This window comes from Limanda limanda, chromosome 20, assembly GCF_963576545.1.
Source record: "Limanda limanda chromosome 20, fLimLim1.1, whole genome shotgun sequence".
Classification (NCBI taxonomy): domain Eukaryota; kingdom Metazoa; phylum Chordata; class Actinopteri; order Pleuronectiformes; family Pleuronectidae; genus Limanda; species Limanda limanda.
Window position 1 is genome coordinate 10,211,514 of NC_083655.1, and position 18,806 is coordinate 10,230,319.

The 18,806-nt window shown below is 42.9% G+C and overlaps 1 protein-coding gene across 1 annotated transcript in view; it reads left to right on the top strand.

Moving 5' to 3' along the window:
• flt1 (fms related receptor tyrosine kinase 1) overlaps positions 1–18,636 on the top strand; it is a 30,967-nt gene extending 12,331 nt beyond the window's left edge. The window contains exons 11-30 of the mRNA XM_061093967.1: positions 5,574–5,697; positions 6,749–6,857; positions 8,507–8,815; positions 10,983–11,129; positions 11,212–11,343; positions 12,246–12,352; positions 12,705–12,840; positions 13,342–13,446; positions 14,089–14,202; positions 14,657–14,745; positions 15,112–15,220; positions 15,319–15,416; positions 15,504–15,626; positions 16,289–16,400; positions 16,645–16,744; positions 16,961–17,066; positions 17,179–17,273; positions 17,454–17,523; positions 17,724–17,815; positions 17,983–18,636. Of these exons, the coding sequence (XP_060949950.1) occupies positions 5,574–5,697; positions 6,749–6,857; positions 8,507–8,815; positions 10,983–11,129; positions 11,212–11,343; positions 12,246–12,352; positions 12,705–12,840; positions 13,342–13,446; positions 14,089–14,202; positions 14,657–14,745; positions 15,112–15,220; positions 15,319–15,416; positions 15,504–15,626; positions 16,289–16,400; positions 16,645–16,744; positions 16,961–17,066; positions 17,179–17,273; positions 17,454–17,523; positions 17,724–17,815; positions 17,983–18,148 (2,443 nt within the window). The 3' untranslated portion in view covers positions 18,149–18,636. The remainder of the gene's footprint in view (positions 1–5,573; positions 5,698–6,748; positions 6,858–8,506; positions 8,816–10,982; positions 11,130–11,211; positions 11,344–12,245; positions 12,353–12,704; positions 12,841–13,341; positions 13,447–14,088; positions 14,203–14,656; positions 14,746–15,111; positions 15,221–15,318; positions 15,417–15,503; positions 15,627–16,288; positions 16,401–16,644; positions 16,745–16,960; positions 17,067–17,178; positions 17,274–17,453; positions 17,524–17,723; positions 17,816–17,982) is intronic.
• The last annotated feature ends 170 nt before the right edge of the window (positions 18,637–18,806 follow it).

The following is an 18,806-nucleotide window of genomic DNA, read 5'->3' on the forward strand; positions in this document are numbered from 1 at the left end:
GTATGCGTTTCATCATGTCTGTGTCTGTGTGTTTGCTTGCTTGTCCATATGTTTGTTCTCTTACTGTCCATGTGTCCTTTTCCATATGTTTGTTTGAGTGCACACAAATGTGTGGCCTGCATGTGTTTGTGTGTGTGCGTGTGTGTGTGTGTGTGTGAGTGTGTGTGTGTACATTCACAGGCATAGCACACAGTGTATCTCAGACTTGAAAGGGCAGAGAAAAAACACACTTCAATAGAAGCCAGTTCCGTGCTCTCAGTCACGATTTGTTGGTTTCCAAATCAAACACTATGATTTAATGAATTTCCTGTGCAGGACGTAGGGTGAGGGGCCTGTTTATTATTGTGATTGCACACTGCATCCTGTGATGCCTTTTCTTATATCTGACACACACACACACACACACACACACACACACACACACACACACACACACACACACACACACACACACACACACACACACACACACACACACACACACACACACACACACACACTCACTCTCACACACTCACACTATATATAAAGTTCTCATGAGAATTGGCCCAACCCTGTGATGCAGAGGGACAGTTATTTAGTTTACTCACTCAAACACACACACACACAGACACACACCCAAGTATTCCAGCGAGCACTTGGCAGAAGCCTTGATTGAGTTGTTCTTGGAGGTCACACACTTATTGTGTTGCTTATGACCGAGTCAGAGAGGTTAAGTATTACCTGCGAGCACGGCAGCAGCCGCCCACACTCGATCCCTCCTCTGAGACACACTGACATCATCGGTGTACTTGACCCTTGAGCCCGGCACTCTTACATGGCACCATGCCGAGGTGCCGCCACTGCGGGTTTCATCCGTCCGTCTCTGCCAAATACCAAATATACAAAATGTATGCTCTTGACCAGCTGGCACTGAACCAGGACATATTTGTGATACACAATATTCATCCTGCAGAAACGTTACCTAACATATATCTGCTGCATATTCAAACAAAATGTTTAGATTTCATTGAAATTGTATTTTTATATTATGCTTCTGTTGTGTTTTATTATCACGTGACATGTAATCTGCACATGGAAGAAAAGTTGCTGAGTTACACCCAATTCATGATCAGTTATTTTTATAATTTTTTTATATTTAAGTTTAGAAAAATTCTGATTGGATTGTGAGTCAAATTTAAAAATTAAACCCATAACAGACAAGCATGACAAGTGCAAGAAAACAATAAACATAATATAACATATAGTTAAAACAAAGGTGTACACTGAAGCTTCAGCTTGTTGCTCACGTGCAGATTACATTTGCTCTCTTTACTGGCTCATAACCATTTACTTTAAGTCCATTTATTTAGCATTCAGAAGTAGCACATAGACATTTAATTAATGGTTTATAACACATGCGTGTATTGATATATTAATTAACAATAATTAACTGTTCCTATGGGCAACCATAAGTGGAATATGTTGTATAAAAGGACAATAAAACCCTTCAAAGGTTCCTTAACTCTTTGTCCAACCACATTAAAGTGTGTTATAAACCATTTATTTAGTCTTGACATGAATTCTAAACATGAGGACTTAAAGTAAAGTCTTGCCTGACAGACATGTGGCTCTTCCCAAAGCTCTGTTCTGGTTCTGCTTCAGTGTTTTGAGTGTGTTTCTTGAGACCAGTGTTTTTGCTTGGATCCTCACTGGGCCCTTGTTCTTTGCAGCCCGGCTGCACCACGAGCCTGACGCCGCGCCGGAGGAGGCCCAGGGACTGTGGACCAGGCCGGGCCCGGCTGACGGGGGGCCTCACGCCTGGGTCCCGGGTCCACTCCTGGGTCTGGCCCTGGGAACCGCAGCGCTCTTATCTGGCCCAGGCAGGAGGCGCACTGGGCTTCCTGTGCGAAAATCAGAGCGCTTTTCCTCTCGTTGTTTGGCTTCCTCTCCGATGCGAGACGCTTCCCAGCAGCATGATTGTCCCTTCGTCTTCAAACGTGGCACAGTCCGCTTCCTCAAGAGCTTGATCTATTCTTGAGAGCCCCCCATCACACATCCCCCCACCCCCAACCCCGCTGCCCCCCACACATACCTCTCCCTACCCCTTCCCTCACCACCTCTGCCCTCCGCCCCATCCCAGCATCCTCCACCTTTACAGAAGAACAACTCCCCATCGCCTCCCGCCCTGGAGCCCACACCCTCACAAACTCATCAGTGCTTCTGCACGGCAGCCACAACGCTCAGTGACACAACCAGAGATCCGAAGTGATGATCCTGTGTTCGCTAAACTGTGGGAAGTGAGGAAAGTGACTGGGACCACTGCTGAGCAGTGACCACCAGGACACGCAGGACACACGGAAGAATATAAGTCTCATCACTGAGGATTTAAGGACCCACTGCTTTAATGATTATTTATTTATTGCCTTCATTCTGCCAGTTTCATCCCCCGCTCGCACCCAGCCATCCTGTAGTTGTTTATGCTTTTTATTTTTTACATTTCACAGACATTTTGAGCCAGAAGAAGTGCAATTCCATCCATCCACCAGCCACATTCCTGGAGCTGCTTTGCTTTGTTTTTTGTGTCCTAGAGTGGTACTATAATGGGTGCATGAGCCGTGCCTGTCTCAAGCCCCCGATCTGATTCTGACATCCACCAAAGCTGTGAGTTTCTGTTCCGATTTGTAGCCACCGGTAGAGGGTCGAATGTGCTCACCATGGACGGGCGAACCAACAGAGAGAGGACAAGCTTTGTGTTGTTCACTATGGGATGCCTACAGTTCTCTATTAAAAGACTGAAGGTCAGCAGACGCCTACCATGTAGGATGTCTCCACGGCCCAGAGACTATGACCGCCCTCTGTCATGTTGTGTCATGATGTGTCGTCCAGTGTCAAAAAACGTCTTGTGTTCCAAACGACGTCAGTATAACAGCCCTGTTGTCTTTGTATCGAAAGTTAAGTCAAATCTAAATGTACTGTATGTGTGATACTACAAGCCATGTTAAGAGAGTGAGTGTGTGTGTGTGTGTGTGTGTGTGTGTGTGTGTGTGTGTGTGTGTGTGTGTGTGTGTGTGTGTGTGTGTGTGTGTGTGTGTGTGTGTGTGCGTGTGTGTGTGCGTGCATGTGTGCGTGCGCGTGTGCGTGCGCGTGCGCGTGCGTGTGCGTGTGCGTGTCCCCCATTCTACGGGTGTCTCCCAATGTGATCCATTCCTTGTATACAGATGTTCTATGAGTAATATATGAATCTAATATTTAATAATTTTATACAACTAACTTACATATGACGAAATGACAATATTTGCCAACTCTGTATGAATCTGTTAAGATGTACTGAAGTGTTATATCGGTTGATTGTGTTTTTGCATTAAACTTTGCTTATATTTGTGTATTGGTTTTTACAGCTCTGTGGTTATTTGGGCGCTGAGACAGGAACACACAGGGACACTACACACGAGTAGTTTAGGCAGCTTTAGAGGGCAGGAAGAAAAAGTTAGCAGATGACCCCCCCACTGATTCACAACTGGGAACAGTTCATTCATATTCGCCAAACAGCTGCTCACCCTGTTTGCAGACACACACTGTGTGAATGTGGCTGTTTGCATGTGTACGTGTTCGTTTTCTGTGTCTAACCACGATGACCTCTCCACACCTCCATGTTACTAATCGCATTTGTGTATGTGGGTGTCACTTTGATTGAGAAAGCTTTTCCTGAGAAGCATGGGAGTGTTTGCTGGTATATGCAAGCGTGTGAGTGTGCGTGTTTGTATGCATGTATGCGTATGCGTGGGACTTTTTTAAAACTAGACCTGTTTTGTGCATCTGTGCAGCCCGTGCGTATGAGTGCGTCAGACTCCACAGTGTCATGCACAGGGTGGGTCGCACATTATCTAGATTCCAAGAGGAAGGGCAATCAAGCAGCAGAGAGGAACCAACCTCAGGGAGGTGCTCAGGATGACGACGAGGATACAGACAGAGACAGAGAGACACAGAGAGAGACAGGGACGGAGAGAGGCCGAGTTTGAGACACAGAGACACAGAGAGGGCAGTGACACATGACAACACATCCATAAACACACAGAGCATCAATGAACTGTGTGGAAATGACAGTTTACACTGAGGAACATGGTTCATGTCTTTAAATAAAATGGCATTCCTATTATGACATCTGTCTCCATTATTCTAACATATAGATGGATATAAATATTATGCTACCCAATTTTAGTCTCTTATACTCTTATAATATCTTCATCTCTTATTCAGGATGTGATCCAAATTTTTTGGCACTTGGCATTTTTGCATAGAACAGACTAAAATACATTAGTTTTTAGTTTGAGCCCAAAACTATTGAACTTGACTAGTTCCTGTCAGTTCCTCTTAGGAGTATAATAGTTTTTGTGTATTTTAAAATAAATGAGGTTAGGATCTGAACAGCCAAAGAACTTCACAGTCAAACTGTGCTGACTTGGGTCCTGCATCACACCCACAGACACACAAATGGAAAGTGAAAATGAAAATGTTATAATTAGGTTGTCTTACACACTTTACAAGAATAAGTGATTCAAACAATACAGAATTGTTCGCTTTGTATTGTCAAGTTTCAGTTTCTACTTCTTTTAACTGCTGAATCACAGCTGCATTATGCATGGACATTAACCTCACAGAGGGTACAGGGGAAATAGTATTAAATCATTTTTATTTTAAATATCAATGAATACAAATATATCTGCAGTGCCCTATATGTGTACACAAAATGGTTTATTGACAGTAAAATGCAGAAAAATATAATTCAATTTCCCTGATGAGAATCAATCAACAAAAGTAAATTGTATTGACAGATTTAGTTTTTGCACAAAATTTGCAATTTTTGCTTCGTTTAACAGCAGTGAACATATTTAACACATTTTGCTGATACTCCATGAGTAGAGGAATCATGAAATTGAAGCAGATACATATCCCAGCATTACTTTATGACTAGTGTGATAATTATAGATGAGGTAACAATACGATATTCATCATATGAATATTAAGCTTCTTTAATGCACCTTTCTCTCTCTATGAGATCAAGCAAAGGGACGCTCCCAAGCAGCTGCTCAACTTCAGTTTTTCATCCTCAGGAGATGAATGCAAGTGAACCACAAAGCCTCTTGTATAAGCTCCAGTTCCCACAGCTCCACTCGCGTGTAATCTATTGATTTAGACTTGTGAGAGTCATTGACAGCGACAGGAACTCTAGTCCTGGAAATGTGGGATGATTTGTTAAGAATGGAAGGAAGCGGATCCACAGGATGACAGAACCACCTCTGCATCCTCCATAGGTGAACAATCCAGCATTACATAGCACTCTGCAAATCCGCTATTGTCGGGCTGCAGGACAGGGAAAGAGGATGTGATGCTATTGATAAAAATGGTTTGGTGATGATGATGGTTATGTGAATGACGGTGAAGATAACATCAAGCAGCAGATCAAGGCGTTTCCCTGGTGTTCAGGTCTTCCTCCTGCCGAGTACAGCTGAGGAACACACACACGCACACACAAACACTTGGAGACTTGTATCAACACAGCTGAGTCCCTGTCCCTCTCCTCCTCCTTTAAGGTGCGTGTGTCCGGCGTCCTCCTCGCTATGGCGCCCAGTGACAGAGGATCTCCCCGCCATGTCTACACACAACCACATCCTGAGTGTTACTCAGAGACAGGAAGTTCTTCAGGGGAAGAGAAGGGTAGGTGGAAAACACTGAAACACACACTCTGACAGTGGAGCCAGGAATGGAGCCAGATGTATAAACTCAATGGTGCAATAACATCCTCAAAAAGAGCTGAAGATATGAAGAGTTCATGTGATTTGTTGCAGATATTAACAGATTTTATTAAAGACATCCGGGAAAGTTCACTGGATTCACTGGATCTCTAAATAGGTTTAGCAAAATGTTCAATGCATAGGTAAAATAGGTTTTACTTTAGTATCAAAATATTAACTATAAATGCAGCCATGCAATTGTTTGCCTCCTCCCTAGTGCAGTTTCCATCTCCAAATATTATTTTCTAGATTCATATGAGATCACCGTTGCCTTTGACCTTTGATGAGGGAGATCTAATCAATTAGTCTTCGTGACAACTGATCATCATTTTAAGAAATTCACTAAAAGGCAGACTTCACATATTAAAGAGGCCAAAAATATGTTTCTGAGGTCTCCTTAATCTTGACCCTTGAATTTGGACCTCTAATCTCCTGATTATGACCAACTGAACGTTTGTGCTAAATTTGAAGAAATGCTCTCTGGGCGTTCTCAAGATATTGTGTTCAAAGTATTGGAAATAATGGATAAAAAGGAACGCATGCTTGTATTCACATGTAGAGTGTGAGACAAGATTGTCTCAATCTCTGCTCTCTCTCCTTCTTTGGTAACCTATCCACACACACACACACACACACACACACACACACACACACACACACACACACACACACACACACACACACACACACACACACACACACACACCTACATTATTACTTATCGACAGCTTGCATGTTGAGCTGCCCACTGGGATGGAAGTGGGCAGGAGGTCTGGCTCAGAGACCCCTATTGTCTAGTGAGTGGGCCATTGGAAAGTATGACTCCTACCATTAGAGGCAGAGGTAACAGGCCTAATGTATGTGTGTGTGTGCGAGTCTGTGTGTGTGTCCGGTGCGTGTGGGTGTGCGAGTCTGTGTGTGTAACAGTGTGCTCAGTGTCGGTTTGCTCAGGAGGATGTTTGTGCTCTCTGCAGACAGTGGGGGTCCTGACTGTGGCAGAGGCCTTTGTGTCTGGAGTGTATCGCTGCGTTGCCTCCAGCTCTGCAGGCACAGACCAGATGGACGTCTCCTTCTACATCACAGGTGATCCCACAATACACAATGAATAATATCTCCACAAATATGGAACTCATGGGTGTTTCTGTTTTTCGTAATGACATCTGGGAGTTTTTTTCAAAGCTTACACTGACCACAAATTACAGTGAAGGATCTATTTTAAGTTCCATCGCCGCCTCTCCCCTTCCTCCTTTCACTCCTCATAAAATGGCTATTTTCCATTTTAGTTTTTCTCCCTTTACTCCCCCCCTCCCTGGACATGACACATGGCCTGAATCAGCTGACCCGCCCTGATTTTCTCAGTATCACGTCAAAACATCAATCATGTATAATTTCTTAATTTTGGATATTTACACAGAATAAAGAGTGAAACCAGGAAACAGTCGTATTTCTGTCTCGAGGGAGGACGATGACCTTTATCAGTTTCACTCAATGGAAAAGAGTGAATCAACTATGACATGAATATTTTTAATATTTCATCACGTCATCAGTTCCTCATTCAACTTGTGATTTGCTTTCACACACACACACACACACACACCCACACACACACACTCACACGCACACTATCACAATGGAGTATTAACTTTTATGGAGTAAAAGAGAAACTTTGCTTGTGCAGTAGAAGATGTTTTGTCTTAGAACGACTCCATGTGATATAGCAAACGAGGAAACGTGAGAGAAGCAGAAAAGGCAAATGAAAGATGATTATTCAGCATGCAAAAGAATAAATGAAGAAGCTACTTCTGTGTTAAGGTTGTTTCACTTTTTAGGAAGACAGGGGGCGCTGTGCCAGAGAGAATAAAGGGACACTGCAGTGAGGGTGTGATGCTGCACATTTGCAGACCCCAGAGCTTAAACTGGAGTCTGGAGTCACTGTCCCAGAATACACACTGTTATATGGCATTGTTCATTTCAAATCAAACAAATATAACATTTTACAAAGGTCCTGTTTTGGTATTATTTTTATATAGACAAAAAGTTATGAACATTAAGTACATTAAGTATATTAGGTACTGCAATAAATCACATCATAGAAACAAACCCAGTCTCATGATGAGTATGGAAGCTGAAGGTGTAATACACATGTTAATGTAGGATAAATACTTGGCAGAACAAAGTGTCGTGCGTGCATTGTGTACACACTGTATCTCGCCGTTGATGTGGCGTTAGATTTGTAACCAAGCCTACAACAAGTTGAAGGTGTTCTTGTGTGCATGAGTGTGCATGTGTCCGTGCACAAGGCTGCGCTGAGCTGTTAGTGTGTGAGCGAAACAGGAAGCTGGGGCTCTTATCGTTCCACTTCCCCGTGCAGTGCACTTCCTTGGACTGGCAGGTCCACTTTATTTCGGGAGGCCTTGGGGTGTTCGGGAAAGATAAACACTATCTGCCATCAGGAAACTCTTGAGCCGTTTCCACGGGAAGTTTCGAATGGCTAAAGTAAATAAAAAGCCTTTTCACTGTATTCCACTAGCTGCTTTTTACCGACAATAGGCATTCAACATTGTCATCAAAGGTTACAAAAATGGAGATTTGGTGGAATCGGCTCTTAACGTATGTGTTTCTGGCACCAGGCAGGATCCTGATGTGTCAAGAAACTGAGGAGACTGATTCATCACACAGGAGATCAGGAGGTTTATATTCTCGTCATGTTCCTGCTTCCTGTTTCTCCTCAGACGTCCCAGGAGGCTTCAGTGTAAACCAGCGGGAGGAGCCAAGAGAGGGGGGGGACCTCCACCTCACCTGCGCAGCCAATAAGTACCTGTACACGGCGTTGCTGTGGCAACGAGTGAACGACACAGAGGACTTCCAATCCCGCAGCCCCGCCCCGAGAATTCAGCTGCTCACATCAGGGGAGTTCTCCAATGCCCTGATCCTGTTGCTAAGCAACCTGACAGCTGGGGACTCTGGGGCCTACAGGTGCTCCGCCCACCACCTCCTCACCGGACAGGAAACACATCTGGACACACAGGTGGTGGTGACCAGTGAGTAATGTTCTTCCTCATATCCACAACATATATAATGGGATAATCAGGGTTAAACATTGGACTGAAATGACCTTCTTCAAAAAGATTCTAATTTCACTTTCATTCCTTTTATAAAAATACAAAATAAATCATCTAATTTATATCATGTACTTTTGTGTCAAGGGATCGTTACTCTTTTGTCTTTTTTTTCTAAGATCATTTGAATTACAACTTTCTATCTTTTGTGACCTGAGTTTTCAAGTTTTAATTCTTCATCTTAAACTTATCTTAAAGACCTCAGAGATCAGATCACTGATATTTATTGCGTGGGGCCGTGAATCTGTCACATGCATTCAAAACAGTTTACCTCTGGTTTTCTTTATTGATAATGGAGATAGTTCACTACCGACCGTTTCCCAAGTTAAACTCGTCCCATTCTCTTCGTGCACATGCATTGTGTCGCACATACACAAATATAAATACATACATGCAAACAAACAAACAGGCTCTCACAGAGCCTCACTGCTTGGGAATCGGGTCCCCTCGGCTTCCTGGGGCCCCACCCTGCCTTTGCTCTTGCGCTCCAGCTCAGCACCTCTTTCACGTGGGAATGAGCTCTTGTCTGGAGGAAGAGCACACAATGGCACTTCCCACAATGCCACATTTACAGGCCCCTACACAAGGCCGGAGGAACAATCAGCCAATCAGACACTGTCAGGCCCCAGCCCCCGCGGACAATCATCAATTGTTGTCCAGGAGGAAGATAGGGGAAACAACAATCAGTCGCCTTGGTTAAGTGACTTCTCTTCATGTCCTTTACTGCTACTCTCTATACAATCAGGCTCCCAACACAACAACTTCCTCCCCCAGGACCCCACTGGGGAATTACTAGAGAGACAGGGTGACCAGAGAGAGACGAGTGGGGGAGCTTGAAAGAGAGAAAAAGGAGGAAATAAATGTAAACATGGGGTCGGAGAACTGCTGGGATGGAGGAGCCATCTGATCCAGATATAGTGCGTTAGACCTGTGGTGTTATTATAGTGCATGAGAGTGGGATCGTTGTGTGCACTCAGTGTTCGCATGATGAAATACAATATTGTAGTCGGTTTTTGGAAATTCGTATTTATTGTGAAGTTTTTCAGAGCTCAGATACGAGCTGACTCAGAGGTTGAACCCAAGGCTGCTCTTCTTCTCTCAAGGGTCACAGTCATTGTGCCGGAGTGGCACCGCTCCAACAAGGTGTGGGGAAAAAATGCTATGATTTCACTTCATGGGAAATCTCCTGCAGTCTATAAATAACTCTAAGTGTACGAGACACAATCTAAGTTTATATACTCTTACTCAAGTAAAAGTGAAAATACTACGATATAAAATATATTCTGTGGTAGATTAAGTCCTCCATTCAAAGATATACTTGAGTTTAAATATGAGCAGCAACATGTTATCATATCTGTTTTGACTGTTTTGTAATGTGATGAGGTTTTAGGTTTGTAATAACAACCAACTTTAAATTGTCACTCGATTCTGCTGTAATCTATTCAGAGCTTTTTAGATCATTGCTTTGATTTTTGGTTTTGCTCTTATCTCCATTTTTGGACCCTAGCAGGAGCTGTTTCATTAAAAAAGACATAAAAAGGCCCTTTCCAGTGCAGTATATCAATATATTACTATTGTACTGTACATACATTCGTGTATAAACAGCATTTAAATGTTGGAAAGAGAATTGTTCAATTAATAATTGTAGCTACCATTGTTTCCTTAATACATTAAATGCATTGAAAGTTAATCAAACGTCTTTAATACAATACATTTCTTTATTTCTCAAAAATGTAGTTTAGGTAAAAGTTGCAATATGTCCTTGTGATATACTACACAAAATATAAATATTTATCAGTAAGTACTTATTTACACTGCTTGAGTTAATGTACATAGTTACATGAAAACTCTGGAGTCTGCAAAAACACGTGGATGATGAAATCATGTGTGTCTTTTGTCTTTTGGTAATATGCTTATATCAAAGTGAAACTGTTGTCCAAGACATTTTCTACTGTGATGTATAAAGACGACATTCATATTCACAAACACCTCAAATAGTTCAGGACTCCTCAATAGTACATGTTATACATGGAAATAACTATACACTCATACTTCAGCCCTCATGGTGTGTTTGTGTGTCTCCCCTCAGTTCTGGAGCCTCCAGTGCTGCATCACAATTTGACAGACTGCATGGTCAACGTCAGCAGCTCAGTGACTCTCAGCTGTCCGTCTCACGGCGTCCCACCCCCGACCATCACATGGTACAAAGACGAACACGCTCTGTCTCAAGGATCAGGTAATAAAGAGACATCATTCATTTAAATTGCTGCTGTAATCTGGCATTTTAAAGTTTGTTTTTGTTTGCCACTATCTTAAAGGTATCGTCATTTCACCAGAAGACGGGACCCTCCACATTGACCGAATCACAGTGGAGGACCAGGGGCTGTACACGTGCCAGGCCACCAATGAGAGGGGGGCTGCAGAGAGCTCTGCCCACATATGGGTCAACAGTAAGTGTCTGACCTCAAGTTTCTCTGCCTTTGATCGGCTGTGTTTTAACATGATGGGGGGGAACCTCCATGTATGGCTATGTCTGTAAATCCATTGTTCTCAGCTCTGTAAATAGATGTATACGTCTATGTCTGGTCCACACATTGTACTGCATATCACACTGTTGTACATGGATGTAGTATTTATACACTGAGGTGTATCAGATATGTCCTTATTTGATTTTAATGCACTAGACACACACACACACACACACACACATGTCCGGTGGTGGTAGAGGCGGCAGACCCCGTGTGGTTCACAAGTGGTGGATGTGCTTCCCAGTCTGGTTCTGGAGAAATGAGCGGCTGTGTGTTGTTATTTTCTGATCAGTCAGGAAGGAAACTGTCTCCCGTTTTTATTTCCTCCGGACGGGCCCGGCCTTCATCTCTGAGAGGCTCCGCTCTGCTCTGGGCATTTCTACATCTTCTCTTTGAGATTAATTTGGGATTTAAGGAGGAGGATGGACAGTCGTGTCTCGGGATCATGGAGCGATAGTGAAAACGCAGTGCCCCCATTTGGAAGCAAGGAGGAAAACTTAAAACCCCCTATGCACAAGCACATGAGTGATATTATGACATAAAACATGTTGTACTGTAGGACAATAGGTTTTTAATGAGGTGGTTTGTTGTGATTTTTGTCGCTGATTTTGTTTCGCCTGATTTCAAAACTGTTTTTGAATCTCAGAGAGGTTTCGAGCAACAAATGTTGATAGGCAAATGAATTAAAACAAAAAAATCAATCCCTCAACAGTCAAACTCAAGTCAGTGAAGGAAAATATTAAATTCAAATTGTAAAATCAAGACATATGCAGGTTATCCCAGGTCATCTTGTGTCTAATGAAAACTTGTGTGTTTTTGTGCAGGTGCCTCAGAAAGCTCAGTCTTGGAGATTCCCACCCTCACCTGTACGTGTGTGGTGGCCACTCTCCTCTGGCTTTTTCTCACATTCTTCATACGGAAACTGAAACAGGTGAATTCCCGAATTTGTTTCTCTTGAGTCATCTCTACTTCACCAAGTTGTTGTAAGGAGGATACGTGTGGTTGCCAAGGTTACACAGTGCTTAATTCTAAGTACAAATTGCACATTTTATGGTTTGACAGAGTACAACAACTTTCGTTACCTTATTTTTCAGCCTCCAGGCTTTTTCTGTCACTTCCATGTTGCATACACATCAACAAGTACACTTTAAACATTAGATTAGATTAGCAGCCTCCACCTTTAAATCACTGAGGGGTGTAATACATTGTTCATCATAACATTTGTTTTGAAATCTGTTTATCTTTCTATTTACTCTATGAAATAATCTCTCCACTCTCTGAAGTCCAACGCCTCAAACGCCAAGCCCGAGTACCTGTCAATCATCCTGGACACCGGAGACGGACCAATCCAGGAGCAGTGTGAGCGACTGCAATACGACCCCAAACAATGGGAGTTCCCTCGGGAGCGGCTCACATTAGGTGCATCTCTTTGCTTCAGAAATTAAACACTGACAACATTGGATTGTTATATGTTATATGTTATAAGGAAGGATTTTAGGCAATATAACGGGAGGTTTTTAAGACCAGATGACAGATACCAGGACTTTCTCAGAGGTCTTATCTGATTATTATTGGGAGTGACTCCCATTCCATTAATCAGACTCTGTGTTGTCTGTGGTGAGCTAATCAACTCTGTGTGTGTGTGGGTCTGTGTGTGTGTGTGTTGACTGGACCTAATCAGCTCTCACTCTCATCAGGGTGGGATTCAGTTAGATTGACTGTGGATATGAGTCTACAGTCATCTCTTATCAGCAGCTCACATCCGGGATGGATTATAATACTAATTAATAGGTTTGCTCAATTAGACACCAACTCACACACACACACACCTCCCTTCCCCTGCTGCCCTCACCTTCCCTCTCTCTCTCTCTCTCTCTCTCTCTCTCTCTCTCTCTCTCTCTCTCTCTCTCTCTCTCACAGGGAAACCTCTGGGCCGGGGAGCCTTTGGAAAGGTGATTCAGGCCTCTGCGTTTGGTATCGATGGCGCCACCGGCTGCAGGACTGTGGCTGTGAAGATGCTCAAAGGTACAAGATGAGGATGAATCCATCACGTTCAACTTCGATAGCTCATATTCCCAATTTCGAATATGCCTCGTAACACTTAACAAGGTGCAATATCCTCCGTACCGAAAACTACCAAGAGGAAAAAAACGTAGAAACCTCAGAACGCCAGGAATCCCTCTCTCAACAGTAACATGTACTGATGAGTCACTTATTGTTTATGTGGTTATACTCTGCCACAAATTGTATTGAAACCTTTAGATTGGAATGATGCTTAACGACGCCTGCGACTCCTGTTCTGGGTTTCTCTGGCCTTCAGGGCTCCTCCCACTTATAATAGTACATGTCCATGTTCTCTCATGTGTTGTGGTTCCTTTCTTTAACCACAAATTGCCCTTTGGAGACAAATAAAGTTGAAGTTGAGACTTTAGGGAACCACAAGTCAGCCATAATTCTGGGAGCGCAGTGCTCTGGGGATGTGGGAAGTTACTATAAGATCTTAAGGTATGATGGTGACAGGGCTTTTGTAGGTGAGGAAAATAATTGTATATTTTATTGTTAATATAATCAGGAGCCAGTGAAGTCTGACTCTGAAACTCTAAATTTACAACCCTGAACATGAACATGTGAGCCACTTATCTGTGTTCTTTCCTTTTTGTCCACTAGAGGACGCTACAGCCAATGAGCACAAAGCTCTGATGACTGAACTGAAGATCCTGAACCACATAGGACATCATCTGAATGTGGTCAACCTGCTGGGAGCCTGCACCAAACCAGGAGGTGCTTATCTATCTATCTATCTATCTATCTATCTATCTATCTATCTATCTATCTATCTATCTATCTATCTATCTATCTATCTATCTATCTATCTATCTATCTATCTATCTATCTATCTATCTATCTATCTATCTATCTATCTATCTATCTATCTATCTATCTATCTATCTATCTATCTATCTATCTATCTATCTATCTATCTATCTATCTATCTATCTATCTATCTATCTATCTATCTATCTATCTATCTATCTATCTATCTATCTATCTATCTATCTATCTATCTATCTATCTATCTATCTATCTATCTATCTATCTATCTATCTATCTTTCTCTCTCTCTATCTATCTATCATTTTGTTGTTGTCTATTGTTTTAATTAAGTCCTTGAAATAAAGTTAAAGATAAAGTTTTTTTGAAGTCAGAGTACATGTCGTTGTTTTCTGTGTGGGCAGGACCGCTGATGGTCATTGTGGAGTATTGTTGCTATGGAAACCTCTCCACCTTCCTGAAGAGCAAGAGAGAGGTGTTTGTGCAGGACCAGGTGAGCTCCACTGACACAGTTAAAGATGGCGTCGTGATGGCCGTGTATCTCACATCACATCTTCTTCTTCCTCCCCTCCAGAGAGAAACAACATGTGCTTCACAGAATTACAAAATTATCTCTCACAAACGCACACTTCTGCAATGCGCTTGAGGTCGGGAGATGTTATCACTTCTCGACCTGTACTTCCGTATTTTGATCACAGGTTTTAGACGTTGCAGATAAACAGTGGCCTCAAAGAAACACACACTGGATGAACTTCCCCCTCACAGTCAACACGTTTACCAAAACTACTACACAACACATCTCAGGAGTCACATTGATGCATTCATAAAGTTTGACTGAGATCATTTCTCTTGGTATTAGTGGTCCAGAGGAAGAGATGGAAGGCCAGTTTGTGCCGGGGGTGATTTTGACGGACAGAGCGGCATCAGGGCAGAGTTTGATCACAGGGAGAACAAAGAGAATGGCCTCGGTAAGACAAGCACCTTGTAAACTATATCCTATATATTTTCTATTTAAATTCAAACCGCTTTTTTATTTCTACGCCTGTGTCCACTCTCTTTCTTCTAGATCACAAATCTGCATCCAACGCTTTGTTATTCCTGGAGGATCTCATCTCCTTCAGCTTCCAGGTGGCGCGGGGGATGGAGTATCTGGCCTCTCGCAAGGTCTGACTCTTTTCTGCAGTGTGTGTGTGCACATCTGTTTGTTTAATAAAAAATGTTAAACCGGTGTTCACTTTGCACCTACATCAGTGTATTCACAGGGACCTGGCAGCCAGGAACATTCTGCTCTCTGACAATAAAGTGGTGAAGATCTGTGACTTCGGTTTGGCCAGAGACATCTACAAAGACCCCGACTACGTGCGCAAGGGAGACGTGAGTCCACATAAGCAACTTAGGATGTAACTCACAGGTCCAACAGTCCCCTTAAAGTCTATCAAGCCGCATTACATTTCACACACTCACAGGAATCAGTTGCCTAAATATGCTCAATATTGCTCGTTATGTTAAAGAAAGTTCCCCTGATGCAGACCCGCACAGAGAGCTATCCTTCCACCAGGTTTCATGAAAATCCATCAGGTGGTTTTTGTGTATTCTTGCTGACAAACAACAGGGGTGAACACACAACTTCCTCGGTAGAGTGAAAAGTACAGTTTATTAGTAAAATAATTGTATTTGTCGGATCTATTTTAGAAATATGCTGACAGCTTTGGAATATTCTATTGTTTACTTTTCTAAGTGTGTTAAATTTTAAACTCATAATTTCTGCAATTTAGTAGAGATATGAATATACGAATAATGTGTTTTACTTGAATAAAAAAACATACTGAAAAGATACCCAGTTGAAACAAAAGGAATGTTGTACATGAGTTATAATGTGGTCAAAAATGATGTCAAGTATTACATTTGGTCTTGGTCTTGGTCTTTATGGATCTCTATGCTTCTTTTAAACAATGAACAATCTGTTTTGACTTTAAATATCTCCTCATGATGTAGCTGCTGGTTAAATCTGCTTCTGTGCTCTGATTGGCTGACAGGCCCGCCTCCCTCTGAAGTGGATGTCTCCTGAGTCCATCTTCGACAAGTTGTTCACCACCCAGAGCGACGTGTGGTCCTTTGGCATTCTGCTGTGGGAGATCTTCTCTCTGGGTAAGAGCCACCACCCAACTGTTCTCAAACATAGACCCCCCCCCCCCCCACCCCCCCCCAAAAGTGAAGCCAAAGCGTGGCTGGCTGCGGAACATGTTCTTAACCCCGCCTCCTCCATGTAAATGGTTGGGATATGAACCAAATTAAAAAGTCAAAGCACACATTAAATTCATTTTTCTCAAATATGGTTTCTGAAATATTAGGTTCACATATTGATGAACCGATGTGTGTGTTCGCCCGACAGGAGCCTCCCCGTACCCCGGTCTTCACATAGATGAGGAGTTCTGCCACCGGCTGAAGGACGGGACCAGGATGCGAGCGCCAGAGTACAGCACCACTGACATGTGGGTTGAAATATATTTTTTCAAATATTATAACCCACTGAAAATCAGCCAGGAAGGAAAGAGGTGTAATGAAGATGAAGCCTTTAGCTTCATCTTGTTCACATTTGTACTCTGAAAAACACATTTTTGATCGAAGACCCTGCAGTAGTGGCCCAGACTGTGATTGGGTTCATGGTTTCACCGACACATTATCCCTGTGTGTGTGTGTGTTTACAGTTACAGCACGATGCTAGCATGTTGGGAGGCCAGTCCTTCAGAACGACCCACCTTCACTGACCTGGTGCAGACGCTGGGAAACCTGCTACAAGCAAGAGTTCAGCAGGTCAGCCCTCGGGATCATGATTTATTTCTTGTCAACATTTAGATAAGATACAGAAAAACACAATCTCACAAAGTATAGGGACCTAAAAAAATGTCGTTGCATCTTTTAACAGGATGGTAAAGATTATATTCCTCTGGGATCGTTCATGGCTGGAGAAGGTCGCAGTGAGACCCTGATGGAGAAGCCTCTAGCAGTCACAAACCTGAGGTAAGGACTTGAGACAATGAAAATGCAGCAGCATGCAGGTCTGAGCCGGAGCATCCTCTACGTTGGAGGACACGCTGGCTTAATGGGAGAGATGTGTGTGCGGTGACTGAAAGTAACAACAGACACGACAGGAAACAGATGGAGAAAGTAGAGTAACTCGTCTTATCTGAATCCCAACAGTTACATGAGGGGTATGGCCACACTTCAGACTTTTGAGGAACTTCCCTGTGAGGAGCCGGAAACCCTTGATGTAAGAGGAACACCTTTACTTCTTCACCTCTGCTTGCACACCAGACACACAAACACACACACACACACACACACACACACACACACACACACACACACACACACACACACACACACACACACACACACACACACACACACACACACACACACACACACACACACAATAATGCTGTGATGTTTGCGTCCTCTCGGCCTCAGGACGAGCAGAGTGACAGTGGCATGGTGCTTCCATCTGAGGAGCTGAAGCAAATGACGTGGAGTAACAGCACCAACACCAAGAAATTCAGCAGGTGGAGACTTTCACCTCTAAACCCATAACACCCCCCCCCCCCTCCCCTCACCAGTAATGATTGATGATGGATCAGGAGAATATTTATCATTTTGCTAAAAGACGAGTGACGATATAGGCAATCACTCAAGAATCATCAATGATTATATAATCTTTTCACAAATCTAGGTTCTTCGGCTTCAAGTGTCGGGACAACCAGGTGCCCTTCCTGTGCAGTGACATCACTGGTCTCCGTGACGACGAGCCGTCCATCCTGCCCTGCGAGTGGGAGTCAGATGAAGGTGGCTCCCCTCCTCCGGACTACAACTCCGCCTTCCTCTACCCTTCCCTCTAGCCTCTGCTCTTATTCTAACTTCACACAGGGTAAACACTTTCCTCCTTTTAATTCCCTCACATGTTATTCTGCCTGTTCACACTCGCTGCTTCCATCCACTACCTCAGTATAAAACCTGTAATTAATCATCTCTTCTGATTTCTTTTAGGTCAGAAATAAAGCTTACATTAGTTTTTTTTCTCAGAATCTACAACTGCATGATGATGAACCAGAGTGATCAGAGCAGCTGCCTGACATCACTTATAACGAATGTATTCACTGAGCGTATTAATATACTGGTACCTCATGCTCTGAGCTTTGTGCAGAGGAACACTGCTGTATGAAATAACCGTTCCTCTGACACAGCCACTATATGCTGGACAAGTTATTACTCACTGAAGTATTGTACGTGTATCTTATCTGTATTTATTTCAGTGTCCTTAATATGCCAAATTTTTTTCATCAACGTCTATGTTTTATTCTCTGGGAAATTGGATGAAAAAGTTGAAGAATGTCTGATTTTACTATGTTAAATAAAAGTTATAAAACAATTCCTGGATTTCAGATCGAGAACTGCACCAAACTTGTATGGGTTCTTTCCTGATCTATACACCACTTCCTTCTATTGTGTAAATCCGTGCAGGAGTTGTAAGTAAATCCTGCAAACTAACAGAAAGAA